Below are 23,911 nucleotides of genomic sequence, written 5' to 3'. Positions count from 1 at the left end.
GTGCAAACTAATTGGGAGGATTAGTGTGGTATTTGAGAGAGTAAGGGACCATAATGACAGGGTGACAAACTCTTTTTGCAAATCAGGTCATTAGGGTTCCTGGCATTCATCAAAATGGAAGGAGGACCTAATATGCCACTAATGGGTCCCTGAACATAATATGTGATAACAGAACACTATCTGCTTTAGTGTCTTTACTAGCTTCAAAGACTTTTATAAATTAAAATTTAAGTTTAATAAGTGAAAGGAACATCTAGTGCAAAATGAAAGATACTTAAAAATATTTTTAATGTGCACATTTTTTTACCTAAGAGCATTCCATCAGATTCTGTCCTTAAAAAAACCTCCTACGTGCACATACCCATATGCTATGACTCACCTGTGTTAAATCTAACTGAACACTCTGTGGTCTGTCATTTTCTTAGGAAACGCGCTCCGTGGCAAGGGTGCTGAGCAACGTGAGATAGCTCTGTAAAGGGCGATCTTCATATTGTGAGACCTTGCTCAACATTCAATCAAGAGAAGACAAACACAAATAAGGTCATCTTCCTCTAGTGAAAAATATTAGGAACTTGGAAAAAGAGCAAGTTTCTGCAGAAGGCGTTTGGCCCACTTGCAAGGCCACTCCCACCTCCGTCTTGCAGAACCGTGCACTGGGGAACTGTACTCACCACTCACTTTGTCCCCCTCTGACTTCTTGAGGCCCCAGGTCATCAACATATGACTCAATATTTTTGTGATCTTCCTTCATCTAAGCAGATGACATATGTCTTTTTTGTTTTTTGTTTTTTTTTAACAGACCAAATAAGGCCAAAAGATATAAACTCCTCTCAAAGCCCTTCCCTCCTTCTGAGCGCGTCAGGTCGCCCGCAAACACGCACATGTCTCCTATGCATCCTAAAAAACCAACCAACAAGGAAATGACTCTGGGACAGGCCTGCTCTTCTCCGCCGTGCTTCCGCCTCCTCTCTCCCTTGGCGGATAAACTGTCCTCATCCATTCATCTGCCCGCTGACCCTTCAACTTAGTGCTGTCTGCATTCACGCTCGCCACTCAAACCGCGCTTTCAGAGGTGACCAGCGGCCTCCCTCGCTGCCCCATCCAACAAGCCAACACCATCGTCTTTCCCTTCGCCACTCTCAGGCCTCGTAATTCACTGTTCTTTCTCAAACTCTTGCCCTGGTCCCTTTATTTTATCCACCATAGTTCACGTCGTTCTCTGCAAGGCTCTTTCATTTTCTCTCCTTTTAATTTTATGGCGGTGGTTCCCAATTTTGTGGATCAGAATCACCCCGGGAGGTGTTAAGACCCGCTCCTGCCGGGGCCCCACCTGCAGAGAGGTTCTGATTGAACTGGGCTTACGAAGGGCCCAGGCACCGCTGTTTTAAAAGGTCCTCAGCTAATGCTAATGCTCGGCCAGGTCTGCAACCCCCGGCCTGTGTGCGCGGGCGGTCTCCTTCCCTCTCATGGCTCTTCACTCAGAAATCATTCACTCCAGTCCTCATGGTCGCTCAGCTCCATTCATACTTGCAATTGCTTTCTCGATAACTCCATCTGAATGCTCCACAAATCCGAATTGCAGAACATGTGCTGAATTGATCTCAGTATCTCCTCAAGTCATTCCAGTCTCTATAAACGTGGTCCTCCTGGTTTTCTGCTTAATTATGGAGTCGTCATCCTCCCAACCCTACGCTCAGAGCTTCCAGGAATCCTCACTGCTTTCTTCAAACCACTCGATTCAGTTACGGATGGTGCCTAAATTGTTCTTTCAAACCCGGCCACTTTTCTGTACCCCTGCTCTTAAGTACTGTGATACTATTTTAATCCTAACAATTCTTACTAAAAAATAAATCTTAAAAACAGTAGCTTCAGGGGCGCCTGGGTGGCTCAGCCTTGAGCCTTCGGCTCAGGGAGTGATCCCGGCGTTATGGGATCGAGCCCCACATCAGGCTCCTCTGCTGGGAGCCTGCTTCTTCCTCTCCCACTCCCCCTGCTTATGTTTCCTCTCTCACTGGCCGTCTCTCTCTCTGTCAAATAAATAAATCTTAAAAAAAAAAAACAACCCCAAAGAACAGTAGCTTCAATTAAAATGTTCTCCACTGTGTCATTGTTTCTAGGTTAAAATCCAAACCTCACATGAAATCTTTTACAAGTGTCCTCAATTATTGCTCTAGCTTCACCTTGATCACTTAATACTACTCTCAAGACATACTGAACTTCCCGAAGTTTCCTTAGCCTGTGATCAACACTAACATGGCCACTCACTGCATTTTCTGTCACTTTAGCCAGAATCCCTTTCTCTGCTTTTCTGCTGAGAGAATTCTACCTGTTCTTGAATATTCATCTCAGAAGACGCTTTTGTTCTGAAGCCCTTAAAGTCTGTTTTCCTTTTCTGTGCAACTGAAGCAATCTTATCAAATCATTTATCATACAGTACTGTAATGATTTGTGTAAAGTTTGTGCCTGGGAGTTCTTCAGAGCATAATTACTTATGTGTATATGATATCTCCAATGTGATACATTTTGAACATTTCTGAATATATACATTTGGTTTTGTGTTCACAGTATCTAGCACAGTATCCTAGCAGAGATGTTCAAAATGTTATTTATTGTTTATCCAGTGAATATTAGCTGAGTAGCTACTATGTGACTTCACTATTCCTGGTACCTGGGATGCATCAATAAACCAAACAGACTGCCCTCCAAGTGATTCCCAAGGGAGAAGGCAATACATAAACAATATAAATACACTGGATAATTTCAATGGTCCTTAGGGCTAGAAAAAAAAAAATCAGTGTTATATAGTATTGTAGATCAGAAGTCAGAAAACATTTTCTGTGAAGGGTCATATCAGAAGTCAGAAAACATTTTCTGTGAAGGGTCATATACTAAGTATTTTAGGCTTTAAGTGCCAAGGTTTCTAAACTGTAGGCATAGACAATATGTAAATGAACGAGCATGGTTGTGTTCCAATAAAACTTTATTTACAAAAACAGGTGGTGGGCCATATTTGGCGGGCAGGCTATAGTTTGCTGACTCTTGTTTTAGATGATAGGGAAGGCCTCTCTGTGGAGGTATCTAAGCACTAGAACATGGATATATAGAAAGAGCCAATCATACTGAGCTAGAGTGTTCTAGGTACAGGGAAGATCAATGACAAAAGCCACTGTCTGAGAAGGAGAAATAAAGCCTTCATGCTGAAGTGTAGTGAAAGAATGAATGAATGAATGAATAAATATATGAACAGAGGCATGGGTGAGTACCCTTATAGAAAATAAAACTACTACTAAAAAGTGGAAAGTTTATGTAAAGAAGCATTCCCTCAATTGAGATAGGTAGCCACATTCAGAGAGAAGAAACAAAAACATGACAGCACAGGAAAATAAAAGTCAGCCGGATCTGCCTAATGGTTTACTCACTGAGTATCCACTGAATAGCTACTATGCACTAAGAATTATTGCAGGTGCTAGAAATTAGACAAAATATTTAATAATTATGACTTCTAAAGTTTCAGACAATCACAATGTTGGATTCTACTGATTCTTAGCAATGCATGTATTTATGATTTCTAGAAGCTGAAATATGACTTCTAAGTATTGCAAAATACTGCTTGTCACAGAACTAAGAGCAGTACTGTGATAAACAAGCAAACAAATGAACAAAAAAATGTGACCTGGGAATGAATATATGAATATATATATATATATATATATCTCATACCAATTAATTTCATTTTAGGGAAATATTTTAGAAAAAAATTCTGGAACATCACCAAATGAAATATGTTTAAAAATCACTGAGATGTTCTGAAAAAATGGGCCAGAAGTTGTTTAATTTTTCTTTCATATTCTAAAATTTCCTTTTTTTAAATGAAGTGTGTGTACATAATAACAACAAACAACACAAATCAACATGTTTATTCTACTTGTGGAAAATTGATGAGATGATCTGACACTTTTTAAAATAAATGACTTTTCCCAAAAAAACATCTTTGTCTGGATACTATCTGATTAGCTCATGAAAATCAATCAAATAAAGCTATATACAATTTGTGTCATTTTAATGAACTGAATTTCCAAAACATACAGTCAATAATTTTTTTTTTAAATTATAGGACAAAATTTGGACTTTGGAGTTGCCAGACTTGGCTCTGTAACCAGGTCCTCCCACTTGCTAAGTTTGCAGCCTTGTGCAGGCTGGAAGCTCCCAGAAGCACGATGCTCACATGTACAGAGGGAAGGACCACCCCTCCCAGTGTTGTAGGAGGATTTAATGAGATATGGAAGGGAAAGCACCTGGAATTAGGAGGCAAGCAATAAATTTAATTTAATTGCTTCTTCTCTAAGACTGAGTTTACCCCAAACAGANTTCTCTAAGACTGAGTTCACCCCAAACAGAGCTTTATCTGCATAAATGTATTTTAAATGTTGATGATTCTGTGCTCTTTAGTGTGTCTATTAAGAAGTACATATCTTGGGGCTCCTGGGTGGCACAGCGGTTAAGCGTCTGCCTTCGGCTCAGGGCGTGATCCCGGCGTTATGGGATCGAGCCCCACATCAGGCTCCTTTGCTATGGGCCTGCTTCTTCCTCTCCCACTCCCCCTGCTTGTGCTCCCTCTCTCGCTGGCTGTCTCTATCTCTGTCAAAAAAATAAATAAAATCTTAAAAAAAAAAGTACATATCTTCATAATCATATTGCTAATCAGGAAAAAAAGCTGGGAGAAATCTTTCAACTTTGCACTGCATAGGGCTATTGGTATTAGTTTATGAGTCTTCATTCATACAACTCTCCCAGTGAGGAAAGGTTCCCCTTATTTACAGCCTCAATCCCTTCTAGTGTATGTACCAGAAGAGAGGTCATATTTCTAGCCTTCCTATATGAGAATTGGTTCCCAGGTCTTCTAGGGGAATAAAATGTTTAGAAATCCCTCCAACAGTTAAGTCTTTCAGTTCTATTGATGTCTTCAGTCTGGCAGAGAGTTCTCAAAACACTAACATGATTTTATTAATGAAGATGAGTTATTCCCAATTTGATTATAAGTTTCAGGACTGGAGCATATTGACCCCATATTGTGTGTTTCCAGAAAAGATGTATAAAACTGCCATCCCTTCCTGTGTGTGGTGTGATTTAAGAATCAACTTTTTTTTATGGCTCCTGGATGCATGGTTTTATAGCTTTACTGTTACTGATATTTTATAAAATTCAGAACTATTGGCTTTATAAGTGCTGTCAGGGAAAAAAAAAGGTTTTGCAGCAAAACATGGAGATCATTTGTCAACGGCTTGGGCTTGCACAACGTTTTCTGAACAGCCATTGCAGCATTCAACAACCTCATGTTTCAACTCTCCACCCTAAAAACTTTATTCTTCAGTTTAAATTTAATTTTTTGATTTATATCATCAGCAAAGGCAGAGAAAAGTGGATTACCATTCCCAATGGATTACCCATTCATAGCTCATAATTAAATATGGGATAAATTGTAATCTCCAGTTTAATCTTGACTTCCCACACTCATTTTCTCACCTTTATCCACTCCTCTCCCCTCTTTCTAATTAAGCAGCATAAAAGCTAAGCTACCTAAGACAGAGCCCTAAACTTCTAATGTTAAGAGTAAAGTGGGGTACTCATTTACACAAAATAATTATTTTCCAAACGTTATTTATCTTTAGTAATTTGTTTCATGGTTTGCTACTAACATTGTGTAAAGCCTAACTATGTTCATGTTTTACCATTAAAAAATAAAACACAAATATTTGGATAAAATGATGTAATAAAAATAAATCAACAACCATGTTCTCCTCCTTGTTGCCTCATCCTTTCCAACTCCCGAGCAGAGAGAACATATCCAGGATGATGCATATTTCAGGGGCTTTTTAGGAATGCCTGGCACTAACTAGTATTAGCAATCAGAAGTATTTCCAAATATAGTAAATGTTTGCTCTCAGTTGTTTCTACATTTTGTTTAAGCAAATCAGTGCCACAGTAAGAAAAAATAATTTACAATCTGAATTCCATTCTTATTTTCTGACCAACTGTTTTTAAAAGAACAATGGAGACAATATGTTTGAAACCAGTAACAACGATGATGTTTTCCCTTTAGATGATAAAAGTACATAGTTGAATATTATTTTTTTATTTTTTTAAAGATTTTATTTATTTATTCGACAGAGATAGAGACAGCCAGTGAGAGAGGGAACACAAGCAGGGGGAGTGGGAGAGGAAGAAGCAGGCTCATAGCAGAGGAGCCTGATGTGGGGTTCGATCCCATAAGGCCGGGATCACGCCCTGAGCCAAAGGCAGACGCTTAACCGCTGTGCCACCCAGGCGCCCCATAGTTGAATATTATTAAACATTAGGAACATGAGCCATATTTGCTAGAGTGTATATACACTGAACAAAAAGCTTTATGTAAAGTTTTATGCTATCTAGAATATGCTTTGACTTTCTTCAGGAAGACTAATGTTTTGGCTTCATACGTCTCTTCTCCATACTGCCAGAATCAACACAAGGGTAGAGGCATTACTTGTATTAGGAAATAATTTGGCTAAACCCCATCTCTGTAAAACCATACCACATGTGGGTCACAAGCGCCAATAAAACAACAACAGAAGCAAAACAAATTTTTCTAATAATCAGAAAGTTCCGAAGTTAAGGTACATGGAGACACCTAAGCAGAAATCATAACAAATTATAAATCTGATGGTGACTTACATATCTTTACAACACCTTCAACATAATCCTATAGGCTGAGTTTTGTGATTTTTTTTTTAAAGATTTTTATTTATTTATTTGACAGAGATAGAGACAGCCAGCGAGAGAGGGAACACAAGCAGGGGGAGTAGGAGAGGAAGAAGCAGGCTCATAGCGGAGGAGCCTGATGTGGGGCTCGATCCCATAACGCCGGGATCACGCCCTGAGCCGAAGGCAGACGCTTAACTGCTGTGCCACCCAGGCGCCCCATAGTTGAATATTATTAAACATTAGGAACATAAGCCATATTTGCTAGAGTGTATATACACTGAACAAAAAGCTTTATGTAAAGTTTTATGCTATCTAGAATATGCTTTGACTTTCTTCAGGAAGACTAATGTTTTGGCTTCATACGTCTCTTCTCCATACTGCCAGAATCAACACAAGGGTAGAGGCATTACTTGTATTAGGAAATAATTTGGCTAAACCCCATCTCTGTAAAACCATACCACATGTGGGCCACAAGCGCCAATAAAACAACAACAGAAGCAAAACAAATTTTTCTAATAATCAGAAAGTTCCGAAGTTAAGGTACATGGAGACACCTAAGCAGAAATCATAACAAATTATAAATCTGATGGTGACTTACATATCTTTACAACACCTTCAACATAATCCTATAGGCTGAGTTTTGTGATTTTTTTTTTAAAGATTTTTATTTATTTATTTGACAGAGATAGAGACAGCCAGCGAGAGAGGGAACACAAGCAGGGGGAGTAGGAGAGGAAGAAGCAGGCTCATAGCGGAGGAGCCTGATGTGGGGCTCGATCCCATAACGCCGGGATCACGCCCTGAGCTGAAGGCAGACATTTAACCGCTGTGCCACCCAGGCGCCGCACNCGATCCCACAACGCCAGGATCGCGCCCTGAGCCGAAGGCAGACGCTTAACCGCTGTGCCACCCAGGCGCCCCAAGTTTTGTGATTTCTTTCAGTGTGATCTTTTCTATCAATATAAAGCGGAATCCTTTCTGAGAATTTTAAATACTTCTACTTAAGGACGCGTTACCTGCATTTTACTGATAGGGCAATGAAATTTAAAAAAAAAAAAGGAAGGAAAGATCAATTAAATTCTTTGCAGAGATCTTTTTAGAGATAGTTGGGCTTTGGTCATAAAATTGCTAACAATGAGAGGTGCTCAGGTTCTCCCCAAATAGCTACTGGCACCCTTTGCCCTTTAGATACACGAACTTGTTAACAATGTGATTGGTTAAGGAATTCCCTAATCATATATGTCAATAATAAAGAACAAAGCACCTTGCAGTTTTTTTTCTTATTCGACTCCCCTGTGAAAGACAGATGTGTTGTGTGTAATTATTCACTGATTGGTATCGATTGGTATCGGGAGAAACATTAACATAATTGGCACATTTGTTCTAATTAACAGAGAGAAACTGCCACATGCCACCCAACATGAAAAGTGAGTCCAGCAACCATTAGCTAGAAAAACCCACATCTATCAGAAAAGGTTACTCTGTTGAACTCAAACTGGAGCCCCTCGAGTCAGAACAGTGAGATCGAGAACGACAGAACGGAGTTGAGAAGTGAATACACCTGAGAGAATGGAGAGTCAGCCCAGTGTCATCAGATGCAGGTACATTAATCAAACAAATGCGAAAAGCAATTATGGGGTAATTACCAAATGCACACTGAGCCAAGCTAAGCTTCTAGAAGGAGCATTAGCTAGAAGCTGGGAGTCTGCCAAGTTTTACTGACCAGTTTAGAAGAGACAAGTTTGAAGGTTTTCTTGTATTTGTTTTAACCCTGCCCTTTAGACCAGTGGTTCTCAAATTTGGTTGGATTTTAGAATCACTGGGCAGGGACGGGAGTATTAAAAATCTTGATAGCTAGGCTGCACATCCTCCCAATTCCTGGGTGATCCCAACGTGCATCCTCGTTGGAGAACCAGTACTACATTCAGACTGGTTCTAATGTTCTTGCTAAAATGCAGACTTTGATTAAGTGGCCTGGGGTGGGGCTTGAGATTCTGCCTTCCTATGAAGTTCCCAGGTCACGTCAATACAGATCATCTATGCATCACGCTTTGAATAGTAAGGCCTTGGCAATTCTAAGAGATGTCCATAGCTAACAGCCTTCTGGAGACTTTTACCACGTAGGGTTTGGCTCCAATTGCTCCAGAGTTTGAAATCCCAGAATTATTTTCTTTTGATTTCTCACCATCTCTTGCATGACTAAGGAAGTCTTCATTATAGGATGCAAACAAATGTTCTTTACCTGTAAAAGTTGTGGCTAAAAAGTGCCTTAAAAAACAAGAAGCAAAAGGCCACTAAAAAAAAAAAAGTGTGCACAAAGACAAGAGCTTTCTCCCTCCACCTCCCGCCACCCCCATAGCTATTGTAGAGATATTGTTCCAGATGTTCTCTATTGTCAAGAATAGAGGCTACTTTGTTTATGCATCCATTTGCTTGTCAGATTTGCAATAAGACGCTTATTCACTTCTGTGTTGACTACTGCCCAAAATACTTTGTACGTTTCAATGGGTTTGTGAAAGTGTGTTTTTATTCTTTAAAAAAAAAGCATTGGTCTTCAAGCATGCTGAAATTGTATCCTTAGACAATTGTAAAAAAAAAAAAAAGAAAGAAAAAGAAAAGAAAAGAAAAAGCCAAAGAATTAAAAAAAGCATGTGGAAAATGTAGTGACATTTTGCTCAGTTGTAACTTCTGCAAAGGGAAGGGATGTGCTAAGAAAGGAATTTGTTTTCCTATTGAGGAAACACTCCCTTAATTGCACATATGTCTGGCTCATTGCTTTTGAGAGCTGAATGTACACAGACCATACTGCGGAGGCAAACTTGTCCTGAAATCTGAAAACTTTCATTCCTAAAGCCTAAGTTCAACTATGAGAAGATAAAAGCACACTGACCTAAGGAACTACTAAATTAACTAATAGTGACAACCACCAAAAATGCCCAAAGTAGAATGATTCTATCCAGTAATCTCTTCCACGACAGCAAAACGGCACTGAAATGTTCTTAAAATGCTAATTTTTTCAGGGTGAAGCAACCATAAATTGACGAGTAGATGGTTCGTTCCTGACCAGTATTTTTTTTTTTTTAAGATTTTATTTATTTCTTTGACAGAGATAGAGACAGCCAGCGAGAGAGGGAACACAAGCAGGGGGAGTGGGAGAGGAAGAAGCAGGTTCTCAGCGGAGGAGCCTGATGTGGGGCTCGATCCCAGAACGCCGGGATCACGCCCTGAGCCGAAGGCAGATGCTTGAGGACTGAGCCACCCTACAAATTTGCCTTTCAGGGTAAGGAACTAGCAGCATTTCTTCTTATTTACCAAATAAAAGTGGGACTCTCACTAAGTCTGGCCACCTTTAGAAAATACTGGCTTTCTGCTCTCTAGGACGGCCTTTTCTCACCCCCAGTGAGTTTACAGTAAATAGTGCCTCTAGGCATATGGAGGGGCTCACTGAAAGAAATTCCAAAGCAAGAACACTTATTGAAGAAACATATACTTTTCTCAAAAAATAAAGGTCATAGAAATAAAAGACCATCTTGCCCTGTGATTAAAGACACAGTCTAGGTCATTGCCTGGTGCTGAAGCGCCACCGATAGAGACTATTTGAAAACAGCTGAGGCCAGTTGATCAGTGATTTTAGGTCACCTGAGAAAAGCTCACTCTAGTGGATCCGCTGCACTTTACCGTGGAAGATCTTCCCTTCTCCTGAAACACCAAATAGTTTCTAGGTTTTATTCATTGAGTAAAATCAAAGTTAAAAATCATGTTCAGAATTTTTTATCCTCACAGAAATTAAAGTATGTCCTTTATTTCTCCATCTCTCTCCATCTCTTTTACTTCTACCCTAAGACAAGCAGCCATTTTCTCTTGCTTGTGTTAAGGCAAGGTCCCCTAGATGGGTCCCTGCTTTCATTCTTACACTACTAAAATCAATTTTCCATGCAGCAGCGAGAATGATCTTTGAAAAACATATATATCCCAACATGACAATTCTGTACTTGAAATCTCCAACGGCTTTTCATGCATTCGGAGATACGTCCAGTCCACAAGCTCATCCTCCTGCCTCTGACTGAAGGTCTTCCTGCCCTCCTCACGGTGTCACTGTGTCTCTGAGCCACTGGCCTCTTTTTAAGTCTATAGCCACATCCACTCCTTCTGAGCCTATTTTGCTCCCCCTGCACGGAACGTCCTGACCCAAATCTTCTCACGACTGGCTCTTTCCTGTCACTCAGACCGCAGGTCGGATAGTGCATAGTGCCTCTGCAGACAGATTCTCCTTGACTCCAAAGTGACTTCCAACCCCCAACAACCATCAACCTCTCAACATGACCTTGTCTTATTTCCTTTCATTCTCAATTATCAGACGGTATCTTGGCCATTTACTTCTATTCCTGTTTAGTCCTTTATTCTTTTTTAACCCGTTAGGGACTTTCGCTGACCTGTATCTCCTGGATACTAGAAAAGTATCCAGCACACAGTGAGTAGACAATAAATATTTCTTGAATCAAGGAATTAATAAGTAAAAAATAAAAAGTGTATGTTGTACTATAGCGCAAAGGAACCGCTACGTATGTGCATAAGTCAAGCCACAAACGTGTCGTAAGTCCAGAAAAGGTTCATAATTTCTTACTGTATTTTAAAAATTATGTTGGCATCATTTAACTTATTATTATTTTTAACTTGGTTTACATGGCTACTTGGGCTTATGGTGATCACTGTGTATAATTATTAGAGGCAGATACTGCAAGAAAAACATATGGGGTAACCATGATAAAGAGGGGACGCTGACGACTTTTGATTGAATCAATGCAAAGCGTGCAAGCAGACTACTGATCAGGGAACCTAATGCTTGTGCAAAACGTTTGTGAGGCCGAGAATCAGCTCGTAATAAAAACTCCTTCTTCTTGCTCCGCCCATGCTAGGAGAAAACCCCAACAGATATTACCGGGCACTGAGAGCAGTAGCTTTCCCCAAATCTGTATTCAAACTCTTCTTTTCTCTCTAAAGCTCTTTTCTCCTGCAAAGAATATAAAGCACCGCTCGGAAGACAATGCATCTGCATGGAAATGCATCAACGTGAAGTTCCAATTACGAAGGGACGGCAGTGAAACATGCACGCCTCTCATGAAACAAAATGTTCAGCGGCTACATTAATAATCAATTAGATGGCATGCCACCTGATGCTGCACTTTCGGCGGAGCCTCCAGCTGCCAGCAGCTTTTTGCCCTGGCAGTATTAGCTTAAAAAAAAAAAATCTGTTCCCTGTTTATCAAGACTAAACTCTGCAAAATATTTTTTTGCACTTCAACCCATATTTTCCCACTTGCTAATTAGCGATGCAAATGTTGATAAATAAGATGACTGTTTCTAAGCACAACTGGGTCAATAAGTTGAACATTGTGCCCTGTCCTCCAATTAAACTCCTATGAGAAATAGCTCAATTATAATTAGAGAAGCAATTATCCCCTTGTTAAAGGTGATACAAATCAAAGGTTTTAGTGAAAAATTCAGTTTTGCTCCTACTGCCATGCCAACAAATCCTGTATCCATTGATGTTTTGATCCCAGTACTCTCCAGAAGAGATAATCTGATGAAATAAAGTATCTCTGACTTTATTTCTGGCTCACCATGTGACAGCAACATTTTCTAGGCATAAACTAAGATGAGCAAAGAGGGATTCATTTCACAGAGTGCAGCTATGATACCACGGGAGCAATGTGCACCCATTTGTAGGTGTCTTAGTTTTCTGGATTGTTTAGGGAGATGGGGGAGCTTGTCCATTGAAAGGGAAGCAAATGCATTCCCAGAAATGTAAGAAAAACATTATATTTTTATCTTGGTCCTAGCAAAAAAGTTATTAAGATAGCTGCCAATACCATTTTAGAGTGTTTCTGGTAGTTGTTTTTCTTTCTCTCTTCTAGTCTACTCTTAATTTTACCATGAGTATTATTAACCTCCCTGTACTCCTTGAACTAAAGTAACTTACAAAGCCCCCCCTTTCTTTCCCTCCTGGTCCTACTGGGTTGGAACTTTGCTCTCAGGCTTCAGATTATTGGATCCCCTCACCTCACACTGAGTTCTCTCAATAAGGTTCCATCTTCACGGGTGACAAACATCCTTCTTCTGGAAAGTTCCATCTCCATTTCCTGAATGTAGCCAGAGCCAACAGGGACTCTTTCCTGACTATATTAATTAAATATAGTCAGAGAATCTACTAAGTAGATTCAGTCTGCTGGTATTAGAGATAAAACATGATCAAAACCCCTTTTTGCTCCTTATTTCTTCACAGTTTAGGCAGGCAAAGGAGTCAACAGATATATTTCAACACAAGCAGTAGTTGGGGATATATAAAATCATTGTATATAGGGGCCAGCCACACTGGTTCATCCATACCAGGTGTTAAATTCTGAAATAATTCTGTATGTGCTCCGAAGTAACTGAGTGGTCCCCCTTTCCGTCTCAATACTGGGTGGCTCCCTGCTCCACCCTCTGATTCAACACCTAAAGGGTTTATACCCGACACAGCACAAGGCCCTCGGAGTCTGCTCCATGCTAAGGAAGTTGTATAGCTGTTAAATATTTTAAATAAAGAGAATAGATATAAAAGAAGGGCTTGGCAAGAAGATCAGAGGAGGGAGTGCCAAGCCTACCCATGTGCTAAATTTATCCTGGGGTGCCCACAGAATATATTTTTTTTACCCAATAACTATTAAGGTGAGTTCTTAGTCAAAAGGGTCACCACCTGTAGAGATGGGAGTACAAGAATCTGGATTGGTCTCTTCCTCCTCTGAAACTTTGTCACTCTCTTTCCTTTGGCCCTGAAAGGGAGAACTACTAACAGTAGCCTCAGCCCAAATTTCCTCTCTGAAATAAAATATGTGGGCTGCTCCAATGTCTTGGGACCATGATGACTAAGTGGACAACAGTAACTTTAAAAATCGGAAAAAAGGACAGCAGCACGTTGTGATTTGCTGTAGAAATTTACATTAACAGGTCATTTGTAAAGTGAACATTTACATATGGGGCATCTGGGTGGCTCAGTTGGTTGAGTGGCTGACTCTTGGTTTTGGCTCAGGTCATGACCTCACTGCCCTGGGATCGAGCCCCCTGTGGGGCTCTACACTCAGTGGAGAGTCGGCTTCAGATTCTCTCTCTCTCCCTCTCTCTGCCCCTCCCCCACTCTTAAATCAATTAATCAATCCTTTTTTAAGTATATATTTACATAAATGAGGGCCTTTCCTTATTTAAAGCTTACAGTGTTACCTTCATTTGTAGCATTCATGGACTCTAACCAAAGTCCTGGCTAGAGAATACAGGAGGGCGTATTGGTAGTGGTTCCTCATAGGACAGAAGCTTCATCTCTGCCTGCCCCACAGCACCGTCACAGGTACAATGCTCTCAGTTACTGTTCTGAATTCAAGAGGTTGAATTCAGTCTTCTGTGAATCAGTGGGTGATAATATAACAATAGTACGAAAAGTGGCTCATGTTTCTTAAGCTTTCTACATGTTCTAAGTGATTCATATTTTTATTTAAGATTTTATTTATTCATTTGACAGAGAGAGAGACAGCCAATGAGAGAGGGAACACAAGCAGGAGGAGTGGGAGAGAAAGAAGCAGGCTCCCAGCGGAAGAGCCTGACGTGAGGCTCGATCCCACAACGCCGGGATCACACCCTGAGCCGAAGGCAGGCGCTTAACGAATGAGCCACCCAGGCACCCCTCTAAGTGATTCATATGTACCATCTCCTTTAAACTCCAAAACTACACTCTGGATAGATACTGTTATTATTATTAGTATCTCCATTTTATTATTCAGAAAACATATGTACAGAGGACTGAAATACCTTGCCCAAAGTAAAAAAGTTGAAAATGGTGATGCTTGTATTTACACCTAGATTTCTGTAAGAAAATTACTTAGCATTCTCGGTGGTGACTAACGGCAAAATAGGGGGTCATATTAAATATTATTTATGACCTCAGAAATGCCTCTGCCAGTATTGGTATCAAAGGTGATACCACTGTAATTTAAGATTAGTAGAGTTCTTTAGAAATTTATTAACTTGGATGGGAGGAAGAAAATAATTATCAATGGAGCTAGACACACACTTATAAAACAAAGATCAATTGATTTGATCAGCCATGTATTCATTGAGCATTCACCACCAGAGTTTTTTTAGAATCGTTTGCCTTGGATACAAAAGAAGCACAAATCCTTGCCAGTATGGCCGGTCCTTGAGGACTGACTTTATTTATGGTAAAGCACAAGTCAATCTGTAAGCTCAGTATTTCATTCTATGCTGTTTTTATGCTTTTAGATTCTTCCAAAAATTTAAATATTAAGTAATGAATGCATTTATTATAAATTAAAATAATCTTACCGTCTTTTAATTCAGGTTACATTTCATTCCTTTCCTTTTTCATTGATCTACCCCTTAAGCAACTGATCGTTGTAATGTGTCCCATTAAGGTATTTATTAGCTTTTGATCTTAGTGATTCTAAGGGTGTTGGATAGAATCTACCTAGGACTTTATTAGCCTGCTCTTAAGCATGGTTGTTTGATGTCTCTTCTGACTTCAAAAAAAAAAAAAAAAAGAAAAAGAAAAGAAAAGAAAAAAGAAAAAAAGCCACATTAAATATAGTTCTTTGAATGTCAAATGGGTATATGATTTTTGAGCTTGCCAAGTGTTAATTGGTCTCTTCCCCACTGATGATACAAATAAAATTTACAGCCAATTAGTTTTCAGTCATGAATCTTTACTCCTTGACAAAGTGAACCACTTTGTTGGAGAGACTAAAAAAATGAAAAAATTACTAGGATCTCGTCACTGAAAGTCTTTGCAGTGATCAGCTTATCTGTAAGAAATGTTGGGTAAAAATGAGCTTATGGATACCCATGTTACTCAGAATATATTTTGATCTTTAAGGCAGATTAATGGAGGTCTACATTAGAATTTATAAAAATACAATTAAGGAGACAGATGCACTATTATAATAAGTGAAATGAAATACTGAATAGAGAAGAGTTGCTTCTTTTCATCACACTAAATCATATTATGTATCAGTGTTGGAAGATAAAGTCTTGATGTGGTTGGATAAAACAGCTATAATCACGCAAAGTCTCTCTGATGCACTGCTAGAAAGTGCCATGGAATGCCAGCTACAAGACAAAACATAGTTCCCTTCTTTCAGAGTAAAACAAAAAATTTCATTAACAGTGTTACTTTGAGTCTTTGCGTTGGCACATGGAGAGATATAAATGGCTGTGAGAGGAAAAAAAATGCAGTTGTTTTCTAAGAACCTTGCCTAAATTTCTAATTCATTCATTATTAATAATAATTTGGGAAGCGCAATCAGATGTTTAATCATCCTGTTGTGAGACCAGCTAACTAAGCTAGCTCCCACCTTTGCTTCAACCTTCAAATGATTAAAAAACTATGAGAAATCTAATAGTAAGTATACTACTAACTATGAAACATTTTTTGAACAATGGTGGGCCAATAATATACATATATATTTTGCAATTTCATAGATAGGGATAATTCAGGGCTTATTTTTACAAAAAAAAAATCAGCAAGCCCATATGCAGGCCCAAATTGTGGTAATTAAAAATGTCTCTTTCCATAAATGCAATAAAAAGTAAAAATTCCAAAGGACTCAATATAGTTTGGAGGTTAACAAGGACCAACAAGTTGGCAGCGATGTATGTCACTTGTCAAATTGAAGTGTTTCTGGGCCCACAGAATACCAGATTAGCTAAGGCAATAGTGTTTGATGCCTCTTAGGATGTCTCCTAACAATCATAAAAGGTAACATTTTTGAGAGTTTAGAGTTATTTGTTAACAAATGAAAGACACAGTATTAGACGATTTTCCTCAACAAGTATGCTTTATGATGGTGAATGGCTCAAGGAGGGCATGGTATTCTCTTCCGGTCGTGTAGGCCTATCCCCTGTAGACAGGCATTTTCAAAGGACACTGTATGGTTTGGTGCTAATGAAAAACATGGTATGTATCTGATTCGTCACGCTTCATTAACAATCAATAGACTTTGTTTTAGCAAAAACAAAAAATGAAAATAAAGAGCTTGATGGAAAGCTTATGGTAGGAAACTAATCGACACTTGTTATTTCTCCAGCATGTTCTTATTCACGGTGTGTAGGTAAGGCCTTTAGGTTACACCATGGAACAGGAAATGTCTATGTGGGGTGCACAGGCTCACACACGTGCACGTGCACACACACACGCACACACCCTTTTTACATTATTTGGATATGATCCAAACAATAATAAAATTGATAGTACATTATTGTCTTATCAACTCTCTATATGATAAGTGTCAGATAAAATAAAGTGGTGTTTCTGATTTCTTGAAAGAGAATGACAAAATTAAACCAAGCTGCCTGTGGCTTTGTCCAGTGGGGCATTCTAATTGACTCCCAAGTCATTAATCAGTTCCCAATCAATCTATTTTGCCAGCAGCAGGCAGTTAGGACTCCATTACCAACCATTCATCATGCCATACCCTAATTCACTGCACCATTAGCCATGGATTAGGCCTCTGTTAGAATAACTGAGTGCCAATTGCAAAATGCAAAGAATTTTTGTTACTCACCTCAGCCACTGGGATTCCTTCGGGTGGTCGACACTGGAGCAAGACTTCCTGTTCCAAGGATACTTCTTTTCCCAGGGGTTCCTGCTCAAATGTCTTCCGTAGATCTGGAAAGCACAGGTAATAAAATACATGACAAAACTAATAACTGACATTTATTCATTTATGGAAAACGCTATAAAAATGCCTCAGTTTAGTATCTTATGTATCTTTTTATTTTTTTAACCACGCGTTGTTAGTACTGTACCATAATCTGGGTTATTCTATTCTGTGTGGCGGAAAACATGAAATTCAGAGGCTATTAACTACTTCTACCTTAATCTTCAATGGAATGCTTTGGAAAACCTCATTTACACAATCAGTGAAATTGATTAATTACATTTCCTTAGTATTTCTTGATCATCAATTATGGTGATCACATTTTTTTAATCAAAAGAGCCCCATTATCATGATACTTATACACACAGAGTCTGCTACATATACAAATATCTTTCTCTTTCTTCGTAATAGGTATTATTGAAATTGTAATAATTCTGAGATCTTTTGATCAATAACTTAACTCAAGAGGGAGTTTCTGTTTCAGAGTGGGAAACAGAATGCTGGAGTCCTGAAAGAATGAAGGTAACTTCTTGAGGTATCTCAAACAGGAAGCAAAAAAAGAGGAACTATAGAGATGAGTCTAGAAATATCTCCATATGTAATTATGTAGCTATTCTTCAATTAGAAGATTAAATGGTCATTTTGCCCAAATATACCAACTGCCTAATCACATATTTATATAGTTATAGTTAAGATATATGCAGGAGACTTTTAAAAATTGTTATAGGTGGACACAAACATATCAGAAATCAGTTTATAATTTTAAACACCAAAATTAAAAAATAAATGATCCAGCCATAAAGCTTTGAAGCAACATTAACAATAACAACAACAACAACAAAACCGAAAAACATACCAAATATTTTATTTCACACATGCACAGTTTCAGCTCCTTCCAATGAAAAGTTATTGGAATTTTATCCAGTTGATTTTGATTATAAATTAACACTCCTATCCTTTCATGCCATGGCTCTGATAAAGACTTAAGAATCAAAAAGTACCATTTTAGCCTATTGAACTGTGGGTGGAAACCCAAAGACTGGAGGTGATATCCCTAACATCTCTCAAGAAGCTCTCAGAAAGCACCATCTGGAATAATGGACAGAGAGAAAAATCCATTGTTACATACTTGCCATTTATTGAATTTTTTGGCCTAAGAAAACTTTCAAGAGCTCGAGGGTTGTGAGAGAACTATGGATCTGTGTGATTTGAGGTAAGACAAGGGGCTCTCCATATGTGATGGAATTTCTGGCAGAAGGCCACTTCTAATTTGATTATCATGAAATTGAGTATATTGCAGAAATAAACACTTAAAATACAACTATTAGAACTTATAAATGATCAAAACCGTGTCCTTATTTTTCATATAAGAAACTTAGCTATCAAATTACTCAAAGCCTTACAGCAAAATCATCAATGCTATGTTAGCACCTGCTGAACCTTTATTTGTGCCTGTTTTGCTATTACAAGCAATCCCTTTCTCACATCTTTTCGTTAATCTGTGTCCTTCCAACACAAACATTAAACACTTTTCTACTCTGTCTCTTCTTACATGGTAGCTTCTCTCTGTGCTCACTCTGGCAGCACAGACACCACAGCAGCTTTTCTCTGTTTTGGAGCTGCATTAAGATAAAACTCTGGCAAAACGCCAAATACTAATCAAAAGAATAGCAACAATGAACAACTTTCATGGTATAAAATGCTCTTGAAAACATATACCTTGTTTGTAAAAAAAAAAAAAATTCTGAAAAACTCCCATCTGATTAGGGTAGGGTGAAGACATAATGACTGGAATTAGTTCTCAAATTAAAGAACCCCCGGGCTCACTCTTGGCTAAATTAATCGGCATATCACAAAATGAGGGCTAAGAATAAGAGTGAGGCACATATGTATCCAAAGAGCTAAAACAAATTCTTTTAATATTTATTAATCCTATGTTTTGGTTGACACTTGATTAGGTACTTAAGATGACGATGTGTAAGACAGACTCAAGACTAGAAAGGTAAGCTGACGTCTACTTGTGAAGCACCTTTCGCCATGCTGAGGAATGGCAAACTCCCAAAAGCTTTTAAGCAAAGGAAGGAGATCAGATGTCACATTGCCCTCATTGTGATAGATGGACTGAGGTGGTGGAAAAGAGACAGAAGGCAGTTAGGGACCCATCCAAAGAGACCAGGATGGATGACGGGGTCCTGAACTCAACTAGTGATAGTGAGGAGGAGGGAGCAATAGGAGGAAGAGGTCTAGAAATGAAAAGATCATACATTCGGGAAGACTCAGGTATTTGGAAGGTGCCAGGAGGTACGAATAATAGTATATTCTCAGTAATTCTGTTGCAATTGTTAAGATGGTCCCATCACTAGACGAAATAGTGCCGGGTTAGGCAGGAAAGTGAAGGGAATGACAGCAATGTATTTTGGTACAGGTTCAGTCTGGTGTGTCTGTCGGATATTCAGATGGACAGTGCAATAAAGTCAGGTCATGATTTCTCAGCCGCAGTACTACTGACAGTTGGGACTGGAGAATTCTCTGTTGTAAGGTTGTCCTGTGCATAGCAAGGTACTTAGCCGCATCCTTGGACTCCAGCCACTAAAAGCCAGAAGCACCCCTCCCAGCCGTGGCAAAATAAATGCCTCCAGACGATGCCTCACATCCCCTGTGGGCAAAATCCACCCCAAGTTGAGAACCAGTGGCCTAGACCTTAGAAAAAACAACCTCATAGGAGACTTGTGCCTCGTTGTCTAGGAGACGGCTGAAGCACGGGGAAGAGATTAGATTACATCACCAGGGGGAAGACTGTTCCGCAAGCAGGACACCAAAGTTCAAGAGAAAAGGCTGCCAGCAAAACAACATGGCATGAACCAAGAGGCAAGAGAGGTACCAAACAGACATGCATCAGAGGCGCTAAGAGGAGAATAAAGTTTTAAGAAGTTGGGAAGCCAACAGGACAAACCCAGGGAAGGACTCAGAGGGGTGAAGAAAGGATTGGCTTGGGAATTTGGGCGCGAAGGGTGAGTGGGAGCCAAGCTGTGTTGAGGGGCGCGCAGGAATTGGCAACACGACCGTCATGAGAACTTCCTGCTCTTTTGCCTAATGTTGCAGTGACAGAAGTCAGAAGCACCATGAAGGGGCGATGCGTCTGAATGCAGTATGCTATAATTCTTAGGATATAGTGTCGTTTTTGGCATGGGTTTCAAATTCCTGCCATATGAAAGCACATCTTATGAGAATCCGTGTTTCCTAACTGAGAACAGTGACCACATATCAGAGGCATGCACTTCGAGGGACAGGTTTAACTGAACCATCATTGAATGCCTGATAATTATTTCACTTTAATGGTTTGGTATTAAACTCCATATAAATTTAATGTAATTTCTAAAATGATCTCACATTTAACCCCCCACGAGGCAATACTTCTTCCTGAAAAATCCTTTTAATTTCTGCCATAAAACCTCTTTTCTAGCTTTCAGGTTGTGTAATGAGCGTAGAATATATTGGGCTGTCCAGCAAGGCAGCCGCTCATTTCAGATGTCTCCACGTTACTCTGCGAGGGGAGGGTGGCTAACATTTTAAGCATATCCTTTATCATTTGCAGAGATGTGATAGAAGGCAGGCCGGATGCCTTGCAGGCAGAGAGAACACAAGGGTGACGAATGAATAAGCACGAAAAACGGACACTTGTCAGCTAGGAATTAGATGTAAAACAGAACGGTTCAGAATAATGTGGGTATTCCTGTCAGGAAAAAGAGATGAATTTCTGCCCTTGGAAGACCTTTAGGATTCTACATTTCTGTTTTCTTTCCATTAGTTCTAAGGCTGATACTAAAATAAGTATAAAGTCCTTTCATTATAACCTAGATTACTTTTGCAAAGTCAACTTGGCCTACGTCTGATTTAGTCGTCGATTCCAGCAATTAAAAGAAAAATCAGCTTTGTCATATGCACGCATTCTGAGAGATGTTTACTTAAGAACATGAATATTGGCTTACTAAATCCATACAGCAAAATCCAATTAGCAGATGTAGAATTGGACTTGAAACTATATGGATTTCTATTTACCATTTACACGGTAATCAAAGAAAGCCTTTCAGAACACCTACATGCATGGGCACACACGACGTCTCATTTTTCATTGTAGAATTTTGATGCTTTCAATGAATTTTTTTCACAATAATAATACTGTGGTTACAAATTATTTATGATGTGGAATATACCAATCCATGGCATTCTACAAACATGAACTTCTCTTTTTCATGGTGTGGTACACAGAAAAGAAGGCTAACTGGGAGTCTGAAGACTGCGCCCTTCACCTTCCTCATTTGTAAAATGAAAATAAATGTCTGGATGCTTTGAAAGGTCTCTTTTGCTGCATATAAGGGCCAATGCCTGAATAGACTAACACTTTAAACATGTGTTTGAGGGGAAAAGAGGTTTTCCTGTGTTGAATAAAATACTTCTTGGTTGTGATGGATCTTTAAGGAGCTATACCAATTGGATCAGTGTCCAAGAGAAGTAACAGAAGAAATCATTTTTATTTGTATTTTATTTTTTTTTCAAAGATTTTATTTATTTGACAGAGATAGAGACAGCCAGCGAGAGAGGGAACACAAGCAGGGGNTTTCTTGGTTGTGATGGATCTTTAAGGAGCTATAACAGTTGGATCAGTGTCCAAGAGAAGTAACAGAAGAAATCATTTTTAAATAATAGAGGAGTTGATGAATCTTTGAAGAGAACAGCTTACAATTTTCCCCTTGGGGCAATTTTCATGGAATTTTTAGGCACTTGGATCTATAGGCATAGGTAAGAGTTAGAAAACAGGGAAAACATTGGGTTTCAGAAGATTCGGTATTAAAAATACCAGAAAATTCTTTATACAAATCCAAGGAAGCAATCACAAAAGCAGACTAAAATTAAAACTTGGCTGATTGTAAATGCATTCAGATTAATTTTGACAGAACTAATTTTCTGTCTCCATGGAGAGATGGGGAGAGAAATGCCTACCCAAAGCANTGCCCCAAAGAAATCATTTTTAAATAATAGAGGAGTTGATGAATCTTTGAAGAGAACAGCTTACAATTTTCCCCTTGGGGCAATTTTCATGGAATTTTTAGGCACTTGGATCTATAGGCATAGGTAAGAGTTAGAAAACAGGGAAAACATTGGGTTTCAGAAGATTCGGTATTAAAAATACCAGAAAATTCTTTATACAAATCCAAGGAAGCAATCACAAAAGCAGACTAAAATTAAAACTTGGCTGATTGTAAATGCATTCAGATTAATTTTGACAGAACTAATTTTCTGTCTCCATGGAGAGATGGGGAGAGAAATGCCTACCCAAAGCAGCGTGTAAGAAAGCCCCATCCTGTCAATGTGCACATTTATGAAAGGGGCAGGCAATTATGTCCCCATCCCTTTAGCAACTTTGCCTGACACCATCGAAAAAGGGTGTGTGTGGCCAACGACTGGGACGTCGAGGCTGCACAGGCCTGGTTTTGTGTATAATGGATCACACTCCCATCCAAGCACCTGTAAGCCCTACTGATTATGGACGGAAACCCAGAAAGTATTAGCCAAAGGTCTCCCTATTGTGTCTGAGCAGGCAGGTTGCTGATAATATTTTCTTTGAAAAAGATAATGAATATGTTCTTACTCGAGTTTTTTAGAATGATTTATATTTATTAAAATGTTTATTTCCTCAGCAATGCTACTTTATTCTACAGAAAGATTTATTAGAATACGATATTTTTTTTAAAAGACCAAATCTTGGCACTGTGATAGACTGACACCATGAAGTCAAGAATTCTCCAGTGGGTATACTTCAATTCAATAGGCTATCCTGGTGGAAATGAAGATCCTAAAACTCCACAGAATAATAAGATAAATGGCATATTATATTATCAATGTTGGTTTTTGTTTTTTTGGGTTTTTTTTTAGATATCATAAGGTTTGGTGAGTATTAAAAGAGATGTTGGATCTGAAAAGGTTTTGAAAGATTATAAAGCACAAAACATATAATAAATTATTATAATGATTTCTATTATTAATACTCAGAGTGTTCTGGAATGAAAGATGATTGCTCATAGGAGTCAATTTCAGCATGTCATTCTCTTACAGACTTTGGCCATATGGTCTATAAACTAGAGTATCTAATATCCCTTATTCTTTTGGAATTTAAAGTTTATTGCTATGTTTTTCAAACTGTGTGTCATGACCCCTTAGAGGGTTATGAAATCAGTTTAGTGGATTAAAAAGCAACATTAAAAAATATGAAATTGAATGAACAGAAAATGCCAAGAGGTATCATACAGAGTATTGTTTGTTTATATATATACGTGTGTGTATATTATATATTATATATATACAGTGACACGTATGTGTGTATATATTACATACATGTATATAATATACATACATGTATATATTATATACATTATATATACATTATATACACACATATGTGTGTATAT

At 38.8% G+C, this 23,911-nt stretch overlaps 1 protein-coding gene across 4 annotated transcripts in view; it reads right to left on the bottom strand.

Annotated features, from left to right (window-relative positions):
* The window catches only part of UNC5C (unc-5 netrin receptor C), a 338,832-nt gene that overhangs the window by 82,465 nt on the left and 232,456 nt on the right, over positions 1 to 23,911 (bottom strand). For all 4 annotated transcript variants that reach the window (XM_019795351.2, XM_019795352.2, XM_002915290.4 and 1 more), the window contains exon 4: positions 17,349 to 17,452. In XM_019795351.2, coding sequence (XP_019650910.1) covers positions 17,349 to 17,452 — 104 coding nt within the window. The remainder of the gene's footprint in view (positions 1 to 17,348; positions 17,453 to 23,911) is intronic.

The sequence above is a fragment of the Ailuropoda melanoleuca genome, chromosome 11 (genome assembly GCF_002007445.2).
Source record: "Ailuropoda melanoleuca isolate Jingjing chromosome 11, ASM200744v2, whole genome shotgun sequence".
In the NCBI taxonomy this organism is placed as follows: Eukaryota; Metazoa; Chordata; class Mammalia; order Carnivora; family Ursidae; genus Ailuropoda; species Ailuropoda melanoleuca.
The sequence above is the reverse complement of the archived record's forward strand: the minus strand, read 5'-3'. Positions and strand labels throughout refer to the sequence as shown.